The sequence below is a fragment of the Ammodytes marinus genome (assembly GCF_949987685.1).
Source record: "Ammodytes marinus genome assembly, chromosome: 3".
NCBI lineage: Eukaryota > Metazoa > Chordata > Actinopteri > Uranoscopiformes > Ammodytidae > Ammodytes > Ammodytes marinus.
The window spans coordinates 16,080,602-16,106,475 of NC_137232.1; the positions used below are offsets into that span (position 1 = coordinate 16,080,602).

Consider the following 25,874-nt stretch of genomic DNA (forward strand, 5'->3'; position numbering starts at 1 on the left):
GCATTCAATAACACAGCAGCAGCTAAATTGTTTAGTTTTATAGCTAAAACAGAGAAAATAAATCTAATCCAATCTTTATTTCTTTAAAAAAAAACAGTATTCACATGCTCATTTGTGCAGGCTGTCTGTGCACCCTCATCTCCTGCCCATATAGATTATTTGTCATCAATGTGCTCAAATACTGATATGCAACACTTCATTTTGCATGACACAATCTAAACCAAGCCTAGACTGATTTCCTTAGAAAGTAGTTAAAACATGTAAGTTTGATCAACTCAAGTAAGACCACTTTGTCAAACGGTAGAACCTCTCTTTAATATTCACTGCACATGATCATACAAGGTGTGACCTTAACATACAGCAGAGGTTGGCCATGGTAACAGGGTTTACTCTACCCTCTACTGGCAGGACATGAAATCCTCCTCAGCCTCAAATGGAACCCAACTTCTCTTGTAAAGAATTAAACATCAGTGTAGTACAAAGGCATTTTACTAAAAACAAATTTCCCAAAAGGTATGCGTTATAGATTTGTACAGTCTTCTTCCATACACAAAAACTCTGGTGAGGGAACAAGCTCAAAAATACAGACTTTGCCTTTGTTTTGACCTTCATCAACTACCAAGATTACAGACCTAAAGCATAAACTAAAACTACACAACTTCAAATATACAACAAGATATCAAACAGCTACAAGCACATACAGTATTTACATCAAATGTGAACTTGAACACTGTGTCTCGTCTTTCATTGTTCATGTGACACTTGGAAAAGGTTCTGGTGGTGTAAAATAAGGTATCGACACAGGTTTGGGCACCACAAATCGTTTGCAGTAGTCCTAGTTGAACCAGATATTGTGTTAGTATCTGTCACAGTGGTTCAGCTTCCTCTTCCTACAAGTCCCATTATTCAGCCGACCTCTACCACCTCCCTCTGTGGAAGGGTGGTGGCCCAAACCCAGGCCTCCCGTTCCGGAAATGTCTCCCATCACCGTCATCCATGCCCTCCGGTGGTCCCATAGAAGGATGACGATGGAAAGGAGGGCCGTGAGGAGGAAAGGGCATTTGCATTCTGAACCTATCTGGTGGAAACATGGGTCCTCTGGGCATCATTTGCGGAGGCATGTGTGGCATGTTTGGAGGAGGCATGAACGGAGGTAGATGAGGATTAGGCATGCCAGGTGGAGGCTGCATAGGGGGCGGCATACCCGGTCTTGGACCCGGCATGACCCCTGGGCCTGGCAGGGTCATCATTGGGGCTGCAGGAGACCCCAGCGGGTTGTCTGTCACCAGGTCTGACGGTGTGCCTTTGTCCCCTCTGGAATCCTTGGTGGACTCTTCTGGATGTTTTAAACTTCCTGCAGCAAAAATAGGATAAGATAAGGTTTTATTGATCCGAGCCAAGAACAGCGACAACATTTAAGCATATATTTCTTAATATTGTAATCAATTCTCCCTAAATTGTTACATTTAAATCAACATGACTGTACTCACATCTGCCATCTAGATGATGTTTGTAAAATCCACACTATGTTCTTCTGTATAAATGTCTTACCCTGTGCCAACTCTGTGGGGATGAAAGGAGCTCCTCCTAGATGCATTGATGTAGGGGACAGCATGATGGGGACAGGAAAAGCCGGTGGACTTCCAATGGGTGCTGCCTGTTCAACTGGTGGCACCTGAAGACAGAGAAACACAAAGGCATCCCTATTAAGATTAAAGTAAAACAAACAAGAAAGCCTGATTGAAGCAGTGAACTGAAAGTAGAAAGTGTATTAATATGAAGCAGCTTGCATCCCTTTTGTATTGATCTTTCACAGTGAGGAAGAAAAAATATCAATACATTTTGTTCATGACTGTGTACTGTGTCAGTGAAGTCCTACAAATACACTATCATCATACATTATAACACTCTAAAGCTGACAGAACTGCAAACAAAACCAACAAAAAAGGCATACATAATGTCAAGCCTCAACCATTGTAAAAAAGAAAAAAAAAAGAAAAAGGACCACAGACCAAAAAAGCAGGAAAACACTCATATCTTGCAAGAACATTAACTGTAAGCCATCTAGCCATGAATGGTAAAACTTGGCAAAATTATTTCTGAAAATATAATATTAGCACACAGGGTAGTGAAATATACAATAGATCTGCTGAAATTGTACTGAACCTAGTATACAAACATGATCCAACATAATAACCAGGCTTTGAATAACTGAAGAAAATATAAAAATATATTCAGTTCTCTGATACCCAAAGGACCATTTTACATCTTACAAATCTGTGTTTGTAAGTCAAAGCGTGTTTAATACAATTGGACTAATAGTCCTAGTGTGAAGTTACATTTGTGTATAAAGAGCTGTAATTGTGTGTATGTCACATCCTAAAATACAGCTGATTTCAACACTTGCTTTGAGAACACTACAGTTTTCACACACAGTAAATAGACAATGATGAACTGAGGAATACATGAAGAAAGATATTAAACTAAACAAAAAAAAAGAGGGCTGAACAATTCAGTTATTGATGCAGTCAAAATTTCCATTTCAATACAATTTCTCTCCTAGGCTAGCATACCTTTAGGATTTGACACGTTCATAATCCATTTTTCAGAGTAATAGGCACAATGGCTTTATTTTAAGATAAATGTGGAGACCAGCTGAGCAGGTTAGTGTTTTGTGACTGGGAGAGAACAGGGTTCACATACTCTTACTAGGAAAATAAAATAAAAATGCGCACACACACAATACATTTAAATAAAACAGACTGTCACCAAACTGCCACTTAGTTAATCAGAAATGTGTTTACATGTTTTGAGAAATCCTGCTGACAAAGAAACTAACAAAGGACAAAAGCTTCAACTCTATGACAGAGGTTAAGGGCCCTTTGTGATCAGTGTCACTGTTATCACTGAACTGCCATAAACACTTTATGAGCTACATTGTGCAGGCATAAGCATACCTGTTACTTCCTTTAATTATTGACTAGTATATTTATATTGTTGCATATTTAAAATTATAGAACTGGTTGATCATGAATATCTTTACTGTATAATAAAAAAAAAGTTAAGAATGTTTGTCAAATAAAATTGAAACCTTATTTATATCAATCAAAATTAATCAGAAATACTTAAGTTAGTACTGAGGTCAAGGCAACATACAGCACCATATAAAATAAAAAGACAAAACCTATTCATCCTGATACATGTGCTGCACTGGTCGCATGACTGCACTCTCAGGTAATTCAATTTGATAACATGTATAATTTGTGAGATGTGAAATTTCAACATGTATCTAATACTTTTGATTCAAATCATTTAGCCGATGCTAAATACCTCTTATTATTATCTTTAAATGCATGATACCTATTGGTCAGAGTCACTAAACACATCAAGTTAAAACTCATAGCCTACCAGATGCTGCATGGTGATCACCTGCAGGTTCTGCCTTGACATTCTCTCCTTGGTGCCAAAGCTGGCTGCGGGCCAACATGCTATGGAGCATGTTCACCTATAAATCTTGTTACTGCTACAGAATGCAATTTGCTGTTACCCTTCAAAATGTGACCCTACCTCCCAGTGCAAAACATCCAACAAGAAATATAGGGGAATAGCCCTGTTGGTTCATGTGCTCAAAAATAAGCAGCGACCACATCTGTGTTGTATGTTAATGTCTTTGATCAAAAGCACATATGTCTGTTCCAACTAATCTAATGTAGTGGAATGAGAAGATAAAACCCATGTTTGCACAGGTGAGAGGTAAATTGATAAATAATCCAACATCAGGCACTTGCACAATGCTATAGCTCTAAAAAGGTTTCCCTGTTCAAGTCAGAATAGATTTTTGTGTCAGTTCTTTGGAAACAACCATAACCATTCAAGCAAACATGGGCAACATGCAGAGGGGGCAACTGCCCCTGCTGTTTTGGTTCAGAGTGCCTTAGTGCCCTTTAAAAAAAAAAATCAAACCAGTAAAGTTAAAGCTATATTGCGTAACATTTTCATGTAGCTGAATATTGGTTACATTCAAGCCATAACCAAACAGGTTAACACAAAGTTGATCAAGTGTATCAGCTCCACAAAACTCTCTCTCAGTATGACACCATTTACAAATTTGTATCACCCCCCCGACACTGGCTCAGGAAAAACTCATAAGCCCCCAAGAAATATTTAATGTTGATTCTACTGCCAAGAAAAAAACTGGACCTACACCAGAAGGTAAAAAATCCATGTGCGATCACCAAAGGCTTACCTTATGTAGATGCACAGACAGTGTTGTTGTAATTACTCATAAGTCCTCATGGGGGCGACAGAAGTTACACACTATAGCTTTAACCTGTTGGCTAATGGGACTTCCTCACTTGCCCTAAGGTCATACAATGGTTATTTGAGGCGCTCAGGTGCTCCTCTTGTGTGACCTTAGGGCAGAAATTAAAGAAATGTCTACTACCATAGAGGCAACCTATTGACATATGAGCTCCTACCTTTTTTCATCTGAAGAGGCACCATGATGGTACACTTCCAAACTCAATTTCTTCCCTATGGTCATATCAGAGGTGTATTTTAGCATATGTGTGTCACCTAATTCAGCATAAAAAAATATAAACAATAAAAAAATATACACTCCAGTATCTAGGGGCTGTCAGAACGCACCCAGGGGCCTCCTGACACCCGTTGGGCTGCATGTTTGTTCAGATGGGGTGGTGCCACGATTTCATTTTTCACCCCTTCCCCTTAATAGTCTGTTCACAGCCCTGTTCAAGAGAACATTTAGGGATTTTAGTAATTTCAATTATCTTTTTTTCTTCTGACTGGAAACGCCATTTAGTGGCCATCAGAATAATTGCAGGTACAGGCTCTTCTGCATTAGATTCAACATTTGGCAGATGTGCTGATTGCTTGATTAGTAAGGATCCCATGTCAGTAAATCAGATTAGGTTTTATAACTAAAGCTTTGTAATCTTAATGTGTTAGAAAAGAGATGTTTTCCTTTATGAAAGCAGAAGAAGAAAAAACTGGCCTGCAGAAACACTGTTGGCCATTGCAGATAAAGATTGGAGTTGTACTATTTATTTTAATATTAAAAAGGTGCAGTGATTCTGGGGAACGCTTGTTGTCAAAATAACTATTAGTCAAAATCTGTCAATCTCCTCAAGATCTGCTACCCGTACGTGAGCATTGAATAAAAACCCAGTGTTAATACAACAGAATAGTGCTACTAACGGTGAGCCCCCTTCATTTACATACTAGTTTACAGAGCCTATGCTGTGTATAAACACAAGATTTTTCTTGCGCACACACAGTGCAGACAGGTAGTAAAGATTTGCAGCAAGCGTTTTCCTGAATTGCTGCCTCCACCTTTAAACTCACTCCAGTCCAGAATATAATGATGCTCAGTTGCATATTTTCCCACTTTTTTTTTTATAAGAAAAGGAATCTGGTCAGATTTTTCTGCGAAAATCTAAAAGATGCAACGTTTCTGTGCGTAACCAGACATGTTTCACAAATAATCAGGAGAAGCAGCAGCCCAACTGTTTAGCCACAACTGTTGGTGTAGTCATGGCAAGCTCATAATGTTAATCAAACTTAATTGAACGGAATGTTGCAAAAACAACTTACCTCGTCAATCATGACGGTCAATCACACTGTCTCATGTTTCACTGTTTTGGCCGGTGCTTGCTCATGCTGACGTAGTAAGAGAACCAATCGTGGGAGCAAGCTGATAGCTGCATTTCACTTTACTGCCACTTGCACCACTATTGAGGATGAATTTATTATAGTTTCATAGTACCCCTGATGATTTGTCAATTTTTGTTGAAATGCAAAATGTGTGCAGGGCGTAGTGGTCTACATTTCTGTCTACGACAATATGAATATTGATTGTGCCACTGGGGGCGCCAACGCTGAAAATATCAAATCCTACACACCTAGTGGCTTTAAGTCCACAATTTGCACAAGGTTGGACTTCCTTTGAAAGGAGGAAGCACTGAGTGAGGGGGTCATTTTCTTTTTCAGTTAAATTTTTTTTTATCTGCCAACTGAAGCTTTAAATGAAAATGCAAGTGTTTAGCAATAAATGACTATAGCCCGCTTGATGAGAAATGGAACCAATTTAGGTTTTACATCATTCCTAATCTGGAAGTGTGTGTGTTATATATATGCCACTTTCCGTATGCACTGTGTGTGTGTGTGTGTGTGTGTGTGTGTGTGTGTGTGTGTGTGTGTGTGTGTGTGTGTGTGTATATATATATATATATATATATATATATATATACACACACACACACACACACACACACACACAGTGCATACGGAAAGTATTGACAGCGCTTCACTTCTTCCACATTGTCATGTTACAGCCTGGAATAACTCTGCATTCAATTATTTTTTCTCTCAAATTCTACACATAATACCCCATAATGGCAACTTAAAGTTTATTAAAAATAAAAATAAACAAAAATATAATATGTACATAAGTATTCACAGCCTTTGCTCAATACTTTGTTGTGGCACCTTTTACAGCCTCAAGTCTTTGGGAATATGAAGCTACAAGTTTGGCACACCTATCTTTGGCCAGTTCCACCCATTACTCTTTACAAAACCTAGAGATGATCAAGTCTGGGCTCTGGCTGGGCCACTCTAGGACATTCACAGAGTTGTCCTGAAGCCCCTCCTTCAATATCTTGGCTGTGTGCTTAGGGGCGTTGTCCTGTTGAGAGATGAACCGTCGCCCCAGTCTGATGTCAAGAGCGCTCTGCAAGTTTTCTTCCAGGATGTCTGTGTACATTCATCTTTCCCTCAATCCTAACTAGATTAGTCCTTCCTGCCGCTGAAAAACATCCCCACAGCAGGATGCTGCCACCACCATGCTTCACTGTAGGGATGGTATTGGCCAGGTGATGAGCGGTGCCTGGTTTCCTCAAAACAAAACACTTGGCATTCACGCCAAAGAGTCCGATCTTTGTCTCATCAGACCAGAACATTTTGTTTCTCATGGTCTGTGAGTCTTTCAGGTGCCCTTTGGCAAACTCCAGGCGGGCTGTGGCTTCCGTCTGGCCACTCTACCATACAGGCCTGATAGGTGGAGTGCTGCAGCTATGGTTGTCCTTTTGGAAGGTTCTCCTCTCTCCACAGAGGAACCCTGGAGCTCTGTCAGAGTGACCATTGGGTTATTGGCCACCTCCCTAACAAAAGCCCTTCTCCCCCAATCACTCAGTTTAGAGGGACGGCCAACTCTAGGAAGAGTCCTTGTGGTTCCAAATTTGTTCCATTTACGGATGCACATGATACACATTGGGACCTTTAAAGCAGCAGAAATGTGTCTGTAGACTTCCCCAGATATTTGCCTTGAGAAAATCATGTCTCTGAGGTCTACAGACAATTCCTTCTATCTCATGCTTGTTTTGTGGTCTGACATGCACTGATGTGGGACCTTATATAAACAGGTGTGTGCCTTTCCAAATCATGTCCAAACAACTGAATTTACCACTGGTGGACTCCAATTAAGCTGTAGAAAGATTTCAAGGATGATCAGTGGAAACAGAATGGACCTGAGCTCAATTTTGAGCTTTATCGCAAAGGCTGTGAATACTTATGTACAAGTCACTTTCTTCGTTTTTTATTTTTAATAAATTTGCCAAAATCTCAAACAAACTTTTTTTTAAGTTGTCATTATGGGTACTATGTGTAGAATTTTGAGAAAAAAAAAAAATAATGCATTATTCCTGGCTGTAACATAACAAAATGTGGAAAAGTGAAGCGCTGTGAATACTTTCTGTATGCACTGTATATAAGTGTAGTATCTGCACACACTATGGGCACTTATATTTGATGATGTTAGTTTAAAGCTTTAGTGCATAACTTCTGTCACCCCCATGAGGAATTCTGAGTAATTACAAAAAACAGTCGGTGCATCTACATCAGTGGTGTCAAACATACGGCCCGCGGGCCGGATGCGGCCCGCAAGATGATTTAATCCGGCCCGCGACTTGTAGAGCACACATTTATGAGCATTTCAAAAAAAAAAGTAAGTCCATTCCTGTGAGGAGATATGAATTTTTAAAGAAATAACCAAAATGCTCACTCCAGCCGCTAGGGGGCAGCCTAAATTAAAAAAAAGCACATTTTAGCAACGTGGGAAATGGTAAATGGCAATCTTGCTTCACCGCTATTAATGTTTCCTCCAGTGCTTTATGGCAAAGTAAAAACCAAAAAAATAAAAAATAAATAAAACAATTTTTATTTTTAGTGCTGAACAATTAATGTACTAGCAAGCGCGATGTGTCCGCGGCTCTGCACGTGCGAAACGAGCAGGAGCATGCTAGTGTAGGCCTACAAGATTTATTTCTTAATTTTCCATGCTGCTTTATTTTTATGTTTTAAATTGGGAAAAACGAATTCCAAAACAACCAATAACCTCTGTATTTAAAAATAAATCAAAACAGTAGAAGTTGCACTTTTATTAAATTTTATTTTGTACTGTCTGCATGTTTGCACAAAATGTGTCCCTGTACATATAGTAAACAAAATTGGACAACTGTAACGTCAGTGCCTGTTGTATTTGTGTATTCAAATAAACAGTTGTTTATTTCATTAGTGCGTATTGGCATCTTTGAGCAAAATACCCCCCAAATTTTTGCTGCGGCGCCCAGCGCCGCACCTCCTATTCCCATGGCCAGCAGCAACCTTTACTAAGACATGGGGGGTACAGAGATCCCTTGTGATCCGTGATAATGTAGGTTACAAATGTAGACTGAGTGATAAAGCATATTACTGAAAAACAAAGCTAGAGATTTGGAGTTGATGTACGTTATTTTGCCATTATTGTACTAGTCCGGCCCACTTGAGATCAGAGGCTGTATGTGGCCCTCGAACCAAAATGAGTTTGACACCCCTGATCTACATGTTGTAAGCCTTTCGTTTGGATTTTATACCTACTGCTGTACGTCCAGATTTTTTCTTAGCGGTAGAATCAGCTGAAAAATGTATTTGCCGCTTCTTGGGATTTTTCTGAGCTCCTGCACCAGTGTCAGGGGGTCGATACCAGTTTGTTAATGCTGCCCGATGAGAGATACAGTTTTGTGGAGCTGATGGCAATGGCTTGAAAGTAACCGGCATTCTTTTATATGAAAACGGTACGCACTATAGCTCTAACTACTAAGATACCATTGAAATAAAGAAAAATAAATTCAGAAGTAAAACTGCCTTGATGCTGCCAATACTCTTGGCGTAGCAACAAATAGGTCTGCTCTTACCCTGGCGTTTCCCTCCATCAACAGAAAATACCGGATAACAGCTGCTCCACTTTTGCTGCAGGTTCAATTCCCTGAGGAAACCCCATGAGTCAGTCAGCTGGGCACTGGATCTTTGATCAACTTTTGCATTCCTGACGTGGATCATCTCAGTGCTTTAACTCGTCACTATAACGCATTTGTACTTTGTTTACGTGCTGCTTATAAGACATGTGAAAAGGCAGTAATGAGGTAGCTCTTTACACATTAGGTTATCCTGGAGTAAAAATTATCAAGGTAAAATCCATTCTACCACAGTATTGTCAAAGACAGAAAGCCCTGATGTCCGAAAATTATTTCTAACACTCACCTTTGTGGGGCTCATGGGAGTCTGACGTTCTCCTCAAATGGAGCTAAACCACGGTACTACCTGATGTAATTGTAGAATTTCCCCTCTTTCCATGAAATGTCACTTCACTTGAAATCGACTGAAAGGAGAAGACTGCTCAGATTTTACACTGTAATCCATGTTAATCAAGGTACAAGTAGACAGTCTCCAGTCTAACTCATGTGATTGTCAGTTTTTTTTTCCTTCTACAAATATAACTATGAAAGAAAGTATAACTCGACCTCATTGCAAATGAAGGCCCCCCCCCTCAATAGATCTCTCTAGGATAAATAAAGGAAAAATTAATAAAAAGGCGAGAAACGCAAGTCTAATTTGAGCAGTTACAGACTGTCATTACCGACTGCTGCATTTCAAATATTTTTTATTTCTATTACTCTATAGTTTATATGTCATTAACTAATTCTATTTCATAATTTTTTTCCTCCCTTATTTGAGTAAACAAGTGCAGAAAATAAGTTCCAATAAGGAAACCATTATTTCTTAAAAAAGAAAAAGGGGCAACACAGGTGGACATTTAAAAATATGTGCACAGTTTTAAGTGCACATAAGCCACTTAATATGCTCTGTAGTTAAATTGTTGTTTGTGTGCTAAATGAGAAATAAAACTGTTTTTACCTGGTTTACTTCATTGCCAGGGCCGCCATTAAATCTTTCTTGTATCCATTTTACTTCCACATGCTTGGTTACCTGTAGAAGCAATAGCTAATACTCTATACCGGTTATTTTTCCAAAGAAAATTGATAAATACACTACCAGACACAAATCCAGGGATGCAACCATCCTGTTTCAAGATATTTTAAACAATGTATGCAGCACATGTAAGACATTTTTAAATGACAGGCCTTCCAGTGACAAACTGTGCTCATACAGATGGGCTTTGACATCAGACCCAACATTACATGAGCATAACAGCCAGGATGCTGAGGCCATTTCTTACTGTATGTAAAATGAGAGATCACTGACTTGACATTGCAGTAAAGAGCAGATTTCTGATATCGAACCAATCATTACATATCTTAACAAAGCTAAGTCCTTAAGGTGCGAACACACTAGGCACTTTACACGCGTACAGACGCGTATAAAATCGTCCGTTTTTCCATATGGAACCATTGGTTTACGCGCGTACATGGCGCGTAGGTGCGCCACTCGCGCTAAAGCAACATTTTAGCCGCGTTAGCCGCGTATGAGCCACGTATATACGCGCCTACGCAGCTACGCGAGGAGTTCAAAAAATTGAACTTTTTACGCTCCTACGCGTGACGATTAGCCGCGATGGCCAATCAGCGTTGGGGTTGACCCGACGTCACATACATTGGCACAGTGGGAGAACAGTGTACACAGAGGAGGAAAATGTATTGCGGGCGGCCGGTGCTGTATGAAGCCACTCGGGGTTAGAAGACGTGGGGAAAGTAAACCAGGAGAATGGACTTCCTGGTTAATTCAGTGAATATGTGTAGCTGTGCTTTAGCCGATAAACCAAGTTAGCGCCGTATAGCATTAGTTAACTCACCCGGTTGTGTGCGGGCGGCTAGCGCCTCATATTATGAACCCAAACATGACGACTATGTCCGCAGGACTTTCACGACAAGTACACGAAGCACCGGTGTTGATCTACGCCAGTCACGGTCCCCTGTCACAGCCAGGTAGGTTAATTTTGACTATTTGCCTTTATGTTGTGCCGCCGTGCACCGATGCTGCTGTAACTGTGTTTGTTATGTAGCTGCCGAGAATATGCAATGCTGTTTTAATGCTAGGCTATTTGTGCTGTTCAGTTTGTCTTTTGGCACAGTTGTTGGCCGTGTTGTTGTTGTTTTTGTGCGGACATGCACGCTGTTGTGTCGGGTCTGATCGCAGCCATGGTTGATTAGGGAAATACAATATCGGGAGGGAGACTAGGCACGTTACGCGCGTATAACCATTTTTGACACAAAATGATCAAGCAACATTCTAGCTGCGTTACGCACGTAAATCTTACGCGTGTAAAGTGCCTAGTGTGTTCGCACCTTTAAACTTAGGAGGGATGAAACAGGTGACACAAACTGAAAAGAGACTTAACAGTATTCACTTGTAAAAAGAGCATCCAAGTCCACGAATTCAGAGATGGAACATGAAAAGAATATACACGTGGTTCAGTTTTTTGTTGTTTTGTTTGAGTTACTGTGCATCCAAGAGATAGAAATGGACCCCACTGTGTTGAGCAGACTACCCTGAAAACCATTGAATTTAAATACATGTAAAAGTGCTCTCCTCTGCTGTACTAGCAGCTGGCCAGCAATGAAACTCCATTTTGGTAGAACTCACCCTGTCCATGTCGAGTTAGTTGACGTGTTATTCAACAACCTTACCAGAAACCAAAAATGCCATACAGACAGAAGAGCCAGTCAAGGTCCATAAACTGAGATTTGCTGATCCTGGGAGTAAATGTGATGAAACTGCAACTTCTCTTAAGTTGACACACATTGATGTTATAAAAAACAGACAGCAGCGCATCCTGACACAAACATGTGTGCCAAGACCTTGTCTTATGTAAGATTAGGTGGACACAAACATAGAAAACAATAGAAATGGCGTAAAGATGCACGTCATGCAAAGCAGGCTGAGCAAACATTGCTGTCACTGGGCCCAACAAATCTAGAGCTAGAGGTTTTCAATGTTCAATTGATTAACACAGCAAAAGGGTTTACCTCGGTTTGATTTACTGTCAGAGTATCCAAACCGTGGTTAAGAAATCCAGTGTGGTTTGGCCTGAGAAAAGCAACTTCTTGAAAGGCATGTTGAGGATCCAAAAAGTTGCATTTCCTTCAAAATTTAATAAATTTCTAATCTCATTATGCAGGTTTGCAAGATGCACGTCAAGGAAGGTTTTGTAGTGGTTGGACAGAGATAAGAAAGTGGTACCACTTAAGATTTAGAAGACCGAAAAGGGCAGATTTTTGTAAAATCCCAAGATGCACAGAATAAATGGGATATTTTGAACAACCGGGTGGCTTAACAGCACAGGACTTAACTACCAATCATTTTCAAAATTAACATGTTGTCCCAAAGGGAAAGGGCTGTCATAACTAATGATTAGACAGTAAATACCAACAGTCACATCCAACAGAAAAGGCTACACACAAGCAAGAGAGAAAGAAAATATTTCTCTTGAAGTGACACTCAAGTGAAGTTGGTCTGATGAAATTCAGTAATGGTGGCTGGTCATATGTGGCCTTCACCACCAGTAGCATACTGAGACAACCAACTTTGATATCATATATTGATTTGTACTATTTTAGCACAGGTTTCCAGAGGCTTTAAGTCATTTGGAAAGATGATAATTTCTCAAACTAATGTCAAGTTGGCAGCTCCTTTCCATGAATGGCCATTGTTTACGATGCAACAGAGGTAGCTTTAACCTAACTATTTGGTCCGAAACAAGTTTGAAAAATGGTTAATTCAGTAATGTACAAACAAAACAGAATTGTAGGAATCAGTCCGTTTGTATGCTGAGCTGATTGATCTGAATCCAGTCCAACTGGAGATTACTTGATACCCAAGATTATGCTGAGATGAGAACTTCAAGTAGTTTTATGGTTGACAAGGACTGGAGTTTTTCCTTTATAATTTGATCATGAAAAATGACTTGTTTTTGCAATATTCCCCCTTGCCGAAAACTTATTTTTTTTATGCTATATTCTGTCAAGTTTCCATTGACAATTGCCGGGTTTAGTGAGCTAATGGTGTTGTCGTCTTACCTTGTATCCCACTTGGACCTTCTTCCTTCCAAATCGAGCTTTTAAGTCCAAACAGCAGTCAGATACTCTCAACTTCAGGACGTGATCAATCTTTATTCCCATTGAGTACCAGCAGGTCTACTAAGTATGGTAGGTTGCAGACAGTCAAGCTAAATCATGTTCATTTAAGAATGTCTGTTTGAAAATGTATTCAGCATTTGGTCAAGAGGACTTAAAACGGTATTATTATTATTTATTTTTTTACTGCTTATTAAAACACAAATTTTGATTTAGGGTGTATTCACACAGGGATAGTCAGCTAGTTCACTTGCTTTGGTCCAGACCAAATAGAGTTTAGATTTTTTTTGTTTGGTGTGGTCCACTTTCATATTGCCCCTTTTGTAAGTGAACCAGCATTACGAAGCAAAACCACACGTGATCTGAGGTCATTCATTCATTGGACAGACATTCTGGGGTGGAGAGAAGCAGGAAGAACGAAGTAAAAACTGCAAAAAATATCATTGATATAATATGGGGTTAAAAATAATAAAAAGGCCTACATCTAGCCTATAAATAAAGAAAGAAAATCGAATTATCGTTGTTTCATATGAGTAATAATATGAAGCCCTATGACAATGCCACGTTCTGTGGCTTGTTGTCTACGATGTGAAACATAATTTTTACTGTATTTTTGCTGCTGGACGTGCGGCTCGCGAGAAGAATAGGATCATGCCGACACTCAGCTGATTAAGCTGTGTATCAGCTGGGTGTCATTTTGGCGCAGTTCAGCTCCAAATTGACACAGGGATAGTATTGACGGTCCCGTACATGGGAAGCAAAATAAAAACACACACTTCTTGCGCAGCGTGAACCTGTTGGCATTGTGCGGGAGATGCTCCCCTCTCCATCTGATCGCTGAACATATTCAGCATTTTTACGTGTCCTCTCGATCAAATGTAATATATTGTTCTGGGCTCCCGGTCAAACCACAACTTATCGTCCCAACAATGGCGACAACAACACTTTCCCATAATGTGACGGCAATGTATTAAAAAATAAAAGGCACAGTGCTTCCTGCATTTGGGTCGGATCGAGTCCGGACAAATTCACACCACAAACGAACTGCAGCAGAGTGCGTTTGGAAACGCACCGAGACTACTTCTTCAGCTGGGTCTCGGAGCACTTGTTTGGTCCGCCCCCGAGTGCGATTGCTGTATTCACACCTGCCTGAAAGATGTGCACCGAAGGCGGAAGTCCACCTGAGTTTGTTTCAACCAAACTAAACACGGCATGTGTGAATACACCCTTAAAGTGCCTAAGAGAAACTTTTAGTTTGATTCGGCCCCTTTGAACAAAAGCAGCAGTGTTTTTACACCACCAGCGCCTGCAGTCATAAATATATGATATATTTGCTAGTGAGAGGGTGCACCATAATGAGGGTAAGTATTTATATTTGACTTATGTAAGAGTTATAATGATAATATGATGATGGAGAAGCAAAGTATATTTTGATTTAGTACTGTTTGGAAAAACAGGCTTATCCGGCCTGCCTGTCTGAGGCTGGGGGATCCAGACCCAAGCAATGGCATTAATATTAACTAAATAAAAATAGCATTATTTTTTGCCGATTGTCTTGTTTGCTGTTACAGGTTATTTATAACCATCAGAGGAAAAATTATACTGTTTTATAAACATTTAAAAGTTCCATGTAGTCACTTAAAAAGGTGCTGTAAGCGGAATGGTTCTTTTAGCTAACTTCCCGTCAGTTACTGCAGTTAGCAGTCCCCACGCTCGTCCCTACGTCACCACATTAATGCACTGCGGTCTTCAAGCAGCAAGTTATCTAGAATCATCTCAGATCCATAAGTGTGATAACACATGATAAAAACCATCAAAACAGACATTGGGAAGGATTTTTACCTGCTCCGCCATTGTAGGCGCATACACATTCACCCATCTGTTGCTCTGGCGTGCACCGGCAGTGAGACCATGGAGTGTATATACAATATATGAGTGAGACGTACATGAAAAGCAGCTGACTGAGAGATCGGCTTTATGAAACGCGCACATTATGTAAGTGATCACTGTATGAATAAAGAGCGATTTAACACTTATATTAACATAAATAAATGGCTTACTTCACCTTTAAACATTGGATGGTCATCTGAACTTAAAAAAAAAAAAATCTGATTTATTTTATTGCTTCAATTGACTTATTGCAAGCTCACCATCAGCTTGCAACAATAAACCCAAGAGCCCGGATCAACCATTCAGCCATTTAAATATTTCTGTTGCAAAAACTATTTTTCTGTAATGTGAAAATGTAACTTCCTGTAAACAATCACGGATAATTTAGCCAAACCCAGAGTTTAGTTACTGTAAACAGAGTAAGGATAACATAAATGCTTTCCCTCTACACATACCACAGTAACTTAGGCTTTTTTGTAATTCCCACTTTATTTTAATGATTTATACGGCACAGTACAAGGTTACCAAGGGAAGACGCAATATTTTGCAAAGACAAAGGAGAACTGGATGAATAAGCATTGCTGAATCAGTAGAGCAGCTTATCTGAATTGTGGATACAAACTCACCTAATTATATTTGTCTGCTTATTTGGCAACTGAAACAACCCTTGTGATTTAAGACAGACATGAGATGACAATCCTTCTTTGGATGGTAAATAACCTGATATTCACTTTAGACAAACACAGAAATGTCTTATTTCATTAAAAAAAGGTTTAATCCAGCACTCCATAATAATCTAATCTAATCTAATCTAATCTAATCTAACCACATTGCCATCTAAAACCTAAGAAACGTTCTCACGACAAGTGTCCAGTTCAGTGTTCTACGCAATGTCAAGACTACACAATGAAAAGTAGCGAGTTATTCAAAACTAGGGTTGCAACATTCCGGGGATTTTTAAAGTTGGAAACTTTCCATGGAAATTAATGGGAATAAACGTGAATTTACTCAATTGAAGGTTGGCCCTTAAAGGCCCTGGCAACCCAAATGCACTAAATCCTTCTAACTATGCTATATTTCAGTCCTGGCAAACGTTCTAGACAGTAAAAAGCTGTTTTTTCAACTAAGTTGTATAATGTTAATAAACATTTTATATCAATCAGGTTTTTTAAAAGCTTATCGAGACACCCAACTTGATATCATATATTGATTTTTACAACTTTAGGCTTGGTTTACAGAGGCTTAAACAGTGATTTTAAATATAGTTGGGGAAAATACATTTTAGCATAATCTTGACTAAAACAACCAGATTTAATTTTCACTTGGCAAATTGAACAAAGCACACTGCTTACTGCAGGGGTCCTGAGGCCACGCCCCCTACATGCACTGTGCATTCCTCCATCACATGGGGGGGGCATTTAACTTAATTTATTGAATGGGTGGGGTCAGACAGATGAGTTATATTTTAATCAACATTCATCTTTTTGTTGTTCAGTGAAATTATTGATCGTTCATAAAATAATCAACTTGAAAAGTTCTACTTACAAATAAATCTGTTGAAATTAAATGTTTTTTTATTGTATTATTTTGCATGGATGTCTGCTTATTACAAAACATAATGTTTATATGTTTAGATTTATGTTTGGATATGAAACAGATCATTTAAATTACCACAATTTAGTTAATTCATATAATTCCCAAATTTGAATATTCCCAAAGTTCCCAAGCGAAAGTTCCCATGGAAAGTTTCCGGAAACTTTCCACCTCTTTGCAACCCTATTCAAAACTACATTGTTTGTTGTTGAATATATCAGGTATAATTATTAATCAGGTATCATAAGTACCCTGATTTTTAAACCTCATCAGCATTGAGGGTATTATTGATGACAAGTAATTATCCTCTACACAAACTTTTGTGGTTGTGTAGTTGAAAAAGGTAGCTCTCAAGTCCACAAACATTTGCACACACACACACACACCAAACATAAAAACTGGCCAACAGTTAAATTTGTCACTGAAAATTAGCATCTATTTTCAACCTTTATAGTGGCTGAGGTGGAGAGTGTCTTTGTAAAATGTCAATGAGTTGAATCTTAAATTTCATCATTAACATAGCAGCAGCAGCAGTAATCATATCAGCCAGTAGTACAAGGCATTTAGATAAGACCCAGTAATTCTAACAATGGACTGCATGGAGCTATCACATTGATTTAGATTCTATTTAGTCATTCACCAGGGTCATTTCTTTAGATATAAACAATAACTTAAAAAAATACGGGTTCAGATAAGCTCCACTACTCATATGCAACAATGATTTATTCTCATTACATTCTCCACAACAAAGATTGTGAAGTAAGCCTCCAACACTAAGGCCAATGAACCAATACAATAAGAGCACTTGTAATGTTGGAAAAAAGGTGTTGAAAGACTGTATTATCATTACCTGAATGTGAGCAGCGCTGGTTCCATCTGCTGGTACACTTTCCAGTGCTCCGTTTACAGCTGCCAGCTTATTGGTGTCCTTGGCGTTAGTCCACTCTGTGCACAACGGAAAACACAATGACAACATAAGAAATCTTCTAATAATCGGCAGCAGGAGAATCTTAGCCCAGCCAAAGGATTAGCCAAGTGTTTACCTGGATTTTGTGTCTCTGCGTCCAGTATACCCCCTTCCCGATAGCTCTCCAACTCCTCAACTTTGACTTTGTTCCAGGGGATGTAGGTAACTCCTCGCTCCACATCCCAGAACTTTTTGTGTGCCGATTTTATACCTTTGTTCAAAGCCCAGGCAATCTAGACAAGAAGGATATTAGCTATAGTTATCAAGTTAACCTTCAACACAAACAATTACAAAACAACTATTACACAACTGGAAATAAAAACAACCAGTGTAAGAGATGATGTACCTTGACAGGTTTCTGGTTGACCTTGTATGATCCCTTACTGAGTTTGTTCAAGGCTGTATTGGCATCTTGTCTGTGAACCATAACAATATAAGCACAACCCCTCGGAGGAATCATCTGCACATAGAGAAAGCAGAATGTTGTAGTGAAATAGTTCATAACAAAGTTTTAGGATCAGTCAGGATTACAAGTATCTTTGATGTGAATTGTCCAAGCTTACATTGATGGACTCAATCTGGCCAAACTCTTCCAAAAGGGACATCACATCCGCCTGCTGAGTTTTCTTGTCTAGTTGTCCAACCCAAAGTGTAGTGCTGCAAACTGAAAGCACATGAGATCAGCAACTCCTTGATGGATGGATGATATTTAGGTTGATTAACTTTACTGTTTGATTGTGAATGCTTGATGGAAGAGAACGGAAATGTCGTCAACACTTAAAATAAAGTTTATTGTAATGTCACTGTTACTCCACTTAGGCAAGTGTGTGTTAAAATAGCCACATTACCAGATACAACATGCATGAGATTGTTGTACAATAAATAAATCCCGTCAGAAACGTAACAAAGGTTGACCTGAACAACCCATCGTAAAAGCAAAATCTAGATTTAAATTATAAAAATACAAACAAGACATCTCTGTGGGTTCTGGTAGCTTTAATACTATTAATCGATTATTCAAATAACACCAGCAAATTAACTGTGATGATAACTGTTTCTGTTATCTTTACAGACACAGCAATGTGATGAGAAATTATAAATAATTATTATATGTGGATGTTGAATGTAATAGTGATTGCAGCAGTCTTTAAAAAAATGTGTTTCCGTTGTTGCATCACATACCACTGAGTGTCTGGCTCTTCATGCTGGGAAGACCTTTCTGTCTGCGCTCTCTGTCCTTCTCTCTCTCCCCCCTGTCCTGAGAACGAGAGCGAGATCTCCAGCGCCGTTCTCTGGAGCGAGAACCAGAGCGGGGATGCCTGGACTTTCTCGAGCGCGAAGAGGATCTGGATCTTCTTCTCCTGGGAGATCTGACACACAAAATAGTTACCAAGTTTAATATGGTTTAATATGTCATCACCAAACAATGCAATTCCCTACAAGGAAAGCTATCCTTTTCACAATTAGCTGTGTGTAAAATGACAACATGAACACAAAGTTCTGAGAGTCCACAGCAGAAGCTGGGCGTGTCAGTGTGTTCACAGCAAATCACTGGTTGGTCTTTGCTTTCCGATGTTTAGTTAGCCCTTTAGGGTGCACTGAATAATGGAGCAGATTATCAAATTATTTATTAGTCCATTGTAACAGTAAAGCTATGGTGTGTAACTTAGGTTGCCCCCATGAGGAATTCTGAGTGATTACAATAATACTTTCTGCACATTGACATAAGGTAAGCCTTCTGTGATTGCGCACGGATTTTATTCCTTCTGCTCTACTTCCAGGTTTTTTTCTTAGTAGTAGAATCAACAACTGGAACATTTCTTGGGTGCATCTAGGGAATTTTCTGAGCTCCTGCGCCAGTGTTGGGGGGGTGACACCAGTTTGTAAACGCTGCCGCACTGAGAAATATAGAGTGTTGGGTAGCTGAAAGGCTTTATCATCTTTGTGTCAACTGGCAATGGCCTGAATGTAATCAACATTAATTTATACAAAAAAGTTACGCACTATAGCATTATTGGTAGACTCAAAATAGGAGAGGGTAAGTCTAACATATGTCCCTATAATTTTTTTTACTTTGACATACAAAACAGTATTTGAAAACATCTAATTGAAAGCAAAAGCACTACATTCATCTGTCATGAGCACAGCCTCTTACCTGGAACCAGATCTGGATCTCCTGCCATAGGCTCTCTGTCTGCCCTCGCGCCTCATAGTTGAGTCTTCTCTTGAATGTCCCTGTAAGACAATGACAACATGACAATGTTATTTTTCCGACTAATGAGCACAGTGTTACAAGCTCTGATTTAAAGAGTTCACATCCTGAGGCTGAAATTAAAATTAAACCGGAAACACCTTAGCCAGTTGAGGTAGCCATTGTATTCAATTGAACAAAAGGAGAAAAACTAACTTGTGAAAAAAATATATATATAAAAAAGCTGACAATCACATGCAAATGCACTGGAACTTCCGCTGAAAGTCTTTCAGACATGTAATCAGGTTAAACTACATTTGGTTGAAGATTTACCTGTGCTTGTGAATAAGCCTCATTTATTGAACGGAATCCATCTGGCATCATATGATGGTCACCATGAGTCGTTTCTCCACCGTGCTGAGTGATGACAAAGAGACAGCCAAAGGAGACAGTTAAAGAACAGATACCTTAGGGTAACCGACTACAATTTATTTACATTGAAACTTGCAGGCCCACACAGGCGATCCTTTACACAAAACACATTTTTTTTTAAAGATATGTTTTGGCATTTTTCATGCTTTATTGATAGTTTGAAGAGACAGGTGAAATGGGGCAGAGAGGGGAGTGACATGCAGAGAACGACCGCGGGCGGGAATCGAACCCGGGTCTGCTGCTGGGCCCGGCCCAGGGGGGGGGGGTCGCTCTACCAACTGAGCTAAGGGCGCCCCCAAAACACAACATTTTGAAGTATTCCCCATTTTTAGCTTGATATCTCATAGGACAAAGTAGGAAAATCACCTTTGCCTTATTTGCTTCAAACAAAGTGTGGACAACATGCACTACAATATGCAATATTGAAAGTTAGTGGGGTTATTGTGTAATGCGGTTATAAGTGGATACCTCTACACCGCCAGTCCGTCCCATCATATGTGGATGAACATTCTCTGCGTTGGGAATCTGACCAGGAAACTGGTTAAAAATATTTTCAGGAATGCCGCTGTCATGACAAAATGTACACACATATTGAGTCTGGGTTTTCACTGCACTTTCATTCAAAACATACACAAAAGTGTCATATATTTTTAGCATCATATACATTTATGAAACTCACTGTAACTTGGCACTGCCTTCTTTAGCCGTTGGATCTTCAGGTTCATCATCATAATCAAATCGGTCAAGCAGTTTCTGGAAGAAAAAAAATCAGTTTAGTAAATGAGAAGAGTATTTTGTATTTGATCACATCAGGTATTGTTGCGACAGTGGGATTTGCTATTACCTCAGCTAAAGAGCTTTTCTTTTCCGTATGTGCCCCGTACGGGTCGAGGTGCGGCTCTGACACCTGGGGTGGATTTGGTACATTGTTTGAGATGGCGGCCGACTGAGTCTTCTCTGCCTGTTGGAAGTTTTGGAGCATTCTCTGCAGCTAGATGAGGGAGTGGGAGAAGTCATTCAGACTTTAAACAATAATTGACCTGCCATGATTTAATGTAGCAAGAAAACAACTCAAATCGTATGTCTTACCTCCTGACCATGTGGGGACTGAAACAGCTGTGCCACAGCGGCTAAGGCATCGGGAGTGGGTAGCTGGGGCACAGCAGGCACAACTGAGGCACTATTGACAAGAGGCTGTATCTCGTGTTGTGGGACACTGGGAACTGATCAGATATAAGGAACAGTTTAGTGTCTTTGCATGATATATCATTGCATTCTGTTATGAAAAAAGTGGACACACTCAAAGTTAAGACTCAAGTGCAGTGTTTCAAAACCCTGAAACATTTCCCAAGCAGGTACAAGTTTATAATTATCTCTACCTTCCATTGGAGGGGCGGTTACAATGGCTCCATTGGCCATATCCATCAGAGGCTGAATGATGTCCATGTCAAACACACCATTCTTCTGCCACAGATTCAGGACGCGCAGAATTTTGCTCTGATTCAGAAAAAAGAAAAAACCCTCATTACGATATTTCTTATTATCATTTATTGTGATAATATAATGTTAAAAAGCACAATCATAGGGTACCTTATCATCCTCTGGGCAGTGGTAAAGGTTTTGAAAGGTTTCTGTGAAGTTCTTCAGGAATCTGGCCGCAAACACATCCTTTTCAATACCAAACTGGTGCCGTGATTGTCGAAGAATGGAATCAACCACATACAAACCAGGGACTTTTAAGTCTGGCTTGCACTACCAAAAAGAAAGGAAAAAAAGAAAGAAAAGATAAACACAATTCCAGTTATTCACATGACAAATTGCATTTGTAAAGTGCACTTTGATCTCACATTTTTAATGTAAAAGGAAGAGGACCAATATTACATACCTTTTTGATAAACTTTTCAACAATCTGGACAACATGTTTGTAAAGCTAAAAAGAGACAAATTAACATCAGTAACAGAATACTAGATAATACTATTAATGCAATATCCATAGTTGCAGGAACAGCAACAGATGGCGAATTAAAAATTCATAAAAATATAAATTACCAATACCAACATAACCGACAAATCACACAAATAAGCATCACATTGTGTTGCATGATGAAAGATAGCAGTACAGAAGACATGAAGACAAATGGAGACAATTCTAAATATTCTATTATCTACTGCATATTACAAAAAATTATAAAGGTTCAAAAGTCACAATGGCTGGGGTATAACTAAAGTTTTTATTTTCTAAAACTACTAAATCAAAAAGTCTAGGAGATCCTCGCTTACATTAGCCGCTCCTTAATATGATTATAAAATTGATGAAGAATGCATGTTACCTTTATAGCTTTGATGGCCGATTTTGTTACAGACATCATTTTTGCGCGAGATATTGGAGGCTTCATCTCTATCATGGAGAACAACTGGTCGGTAAAAATGGAAATAGAAAAAAAGAGTTGGAGTTCATTAAAAAATTGGAAAATTACAGGTATACAATAACATCGTTCGTCAATAGAAAAGTCAGCAACAGCAAACTATCTCTGGAGTATAATTTAGAGAATAAATGGCTCAAACAAGATTTCAATGCAAGATGTGTAGTTTTATCATGAACCTACATTGTCGATGTTTTGTTCTGGTTGAATTCTGTATGAAGTATGTTTCTATGAAAGCAATGATGCACTGTACCCAAGCAAAATCTACCCATGGGGAAAATAAAGTTGAACCTATCCTACATACAAGTACCTACTTAACACGGGAAAATAAAGGTTGTTCCTATTCTCACAATGGAATGGAATTTCAATTTGATAAGATTGCTGGTCTTTACTGCTAATCTCAAACTTTCCGGCACTTGAATGATACAGGAGTGCGGAATAAAATAGAAATCATATGTATTGCCACTGTTGATTAGATCGTGACCACTAGAGATGCATCGATCCACTATTTTTCATTTACGATCAGATTTCTGATATCTGGGTTTGGATATGGGCCAATACCTGTACTGTCCGATTTCAAAATTATTACAAATGTTATGTTGGTGCTAATATTATGTGTACAGTTATAAAGGCTTAAGCAACCCAGATATCCATTCTTATTTTAAAAGAGCAAAATATATAAAAAAATGAAAAAAGACGTATTCAAACCCAATTATTTAATCTGATTGAAACGATTTCAATACAGAAGTTCATCAGAACTTTAACTCCTTCTAAAAGTTTTGAAAGTTTAAATAAATGTTCCAATGAAGTGCAAGAAAGTGTCAAGAAATAAGTATCCACAAAACAAAAAGCCCTATAACATAAGCTGCTGGCAGCTTCCCAAATCTGAACTTGATAAATTGAGTAGGGCCTTATAGTTATGTAGCAACAACTCTTAAACAAAAGCATGAAAAAACAAAACAAAATCAGATCATTTAAAAAATGGCAATGGAATTTGGATCGGATACATGGATTTGTTGCGTGAGTCCGATATCCAATGAGTCCGAGTGGATTGGAGCTATATCAGATCCATTCCAATATTGAATTGGATAGGTCCCTCCAGTAATCTTGGGTTGAAAGGAAGTTCTAAATATTAATTCTTGCATTTGGTTTTGTCTTTGAAAACATCACAATACGTTCAGAAAGCAGCAAACTGGTTAAAACAGCCTCATTTGCATGCACAATGACCCACCATTACATACACTCATTCATAATAACACGGTAAAGCTAGATGAGAGTCCAGAGTCCAGGATCAAATTGAGAAAATCAAAATAAATCTTGTTAGATCAAGTAATTCAATCTTGATTTTAAATCAGGACAAATACGTTGCTCAAAACGTTCCAGTAGGACTTGGAAAGATGAAAATCACCCTGATCCCAGCTGCAGATTTATTCGGGATATTATACAACTTTCACATAGGTCAAATGATACATTTGTATGATGTTGCATGTATTTCTATTTTGTGCTTGATTTGTTAATTATTAGCGATAAAGCTAAACGTTATGCCTTTCAAAACACAACGTCAAAAACAATTACTAAGTATTTGTAATTAAGATGGATCACATGATCCAGCCTGGACTTGAAAAAAAAGGGGATTTCCAAATCCGGATAATTCTGATCCAGATGCAACTTTTTAAACAACTGGGACCACCAGGTGTCAACAAAACAATACCTTACATTCGGCAAACGTACTTAATAACCCATGTTGGTCTGATGTTCTATGACTATATTCAACTTAATTTCTTCAAAACAATCAACAACTGATCAGTGTGTCGCTGGCAGGTCGCTGTGCTAACGTTACCTGGTGGTGACAAATGTAACGTTGTTACCGACCGTTTTAATTATAAAACTGATAGCAGGACACACAACTAATTGCACAGCAGTTGGGTATAAATGTACAGACACTATTCAAATCCTGAACAACTTGATTAGTTTGTTATCAGTGGTTTGAGTAAACAATTAGCCACACTGAAATGGCAGGCCTTGAAAGATTAACGTACAAGCGCTGAGTTTGGTTTAAGCTAGTGGCTACCAAATAGAGTCACGTTTTAAACGTCCGCATTCAACAGAATAAACGTTTCGACCAAAAAATAATCAAGTAATCTGTTGTAGTTGACTTAATTCAAATGATCTTAATCAAACAAATTAACTTCTGTTAACTCACACCGACTTAGTAACCGATAACGTTAGCCTTTGGATTCAACGTTAGCTCTTTGGACCAAGGTAAAACACAAGCAAACTTTACCTCCATGTTGAACGCGTTCACTGCATCCATGGTTCGTTATTTTTGAACCCGGTCGATGAAAGAGTCCACTCTACCCAATCATAAACATATAGCTAACAACATAACCAGCGAAGTTGAAATGCTCTATTTTATTCCTGATATATCACATTGCTAGCCAAACCTCTGCTATGCTAAGAATTGCTACTGACTGCTTCGCGGTACCACCCCGTGCGCGTCAGACACAGCGTCTGACGTCACATGCTGCCTTCAGGTTTATCGGATATAGCAATTAGTTTTAACTTCACAAGAAAGTAGTGCAGTTGAAAGTCCATAAAGCATAAATAAATACCACTATCTATGATAAATAGCCATGATAAATACAGGTAGGAGCAGATGTGTGTTCAATGAAAACGTGGAACGTCTTACAATGGCGTGTGAGAGGTATGAGGTAGAAAGTAGATTCACTTTAATAAAAATCCCCAGAATAATTCAAATACAGCTGAATTGAATTGATATTCTAAAAAGAGCTCATTAAGTGCCATCAAATATGATTTCAGTCAAACATTATAGGAAGATAGGCTATTGCTTGCAGAGTTAGTCAGTTTAAATGCAGAACCGATTTGAGACCATAGTTTGAGACACATCAAGAACTACGCTCCATTCCAGTTGGTGGCGGTAATGCCCCATTTCG

General features: G+C 38.9%; 1 protein-coding gene across 1 annotated transcript; it reads right to left on the reverse strand.

The window, feature by feature from the left end:
• Nucleotides 1-289: 289 nt before the first annotated feature.
• On the reverse strand, nucleotides 290-25,395 carry LOC307248800 (SR-related and CTD-associated factor 4-like). The gene is made up of 18 exons (XM_080025314.1): nucleotides 25,205-25,395; nucleotides 22,828-22,911; nucleotides 22,383-22,427; nucleotides 22,088-22,249; nucleotides 21,877-21,994; nucleotides 21,587-21,720; nucleotides 21,342-21,488; nucleotides 21,177-21,250; nucleotides 20,966-21,062; nucleotides 20,399-20,482; nucleotides 20,030-20,109; nucleotides 19,057-19,244; nucleotides 18,438-18,538; nucleotides 18,221-18,334; nucleotides 17,951-18,107; nucleotides 17,758-17,852; nucleotides 1,552-1,675; nucleotides 290-1,354 (listed from the first exon to the last, which is right to left on the reverse strand). Exons 1-18 carry the CDS (start codon nucleotides 25,232-25,234, stop codon nucleotides 918-920), a joined length of 2,271 nt encoding a protein of 756 aa, XP_079881440.1. The 5' UTR covers nucleotides 25,235-25,395; the 3' UTR covers nucleotides 290-917.
• Between the last annotated feature and the right edge of the window lie 479 nt (nucleotides 25,396-25,874).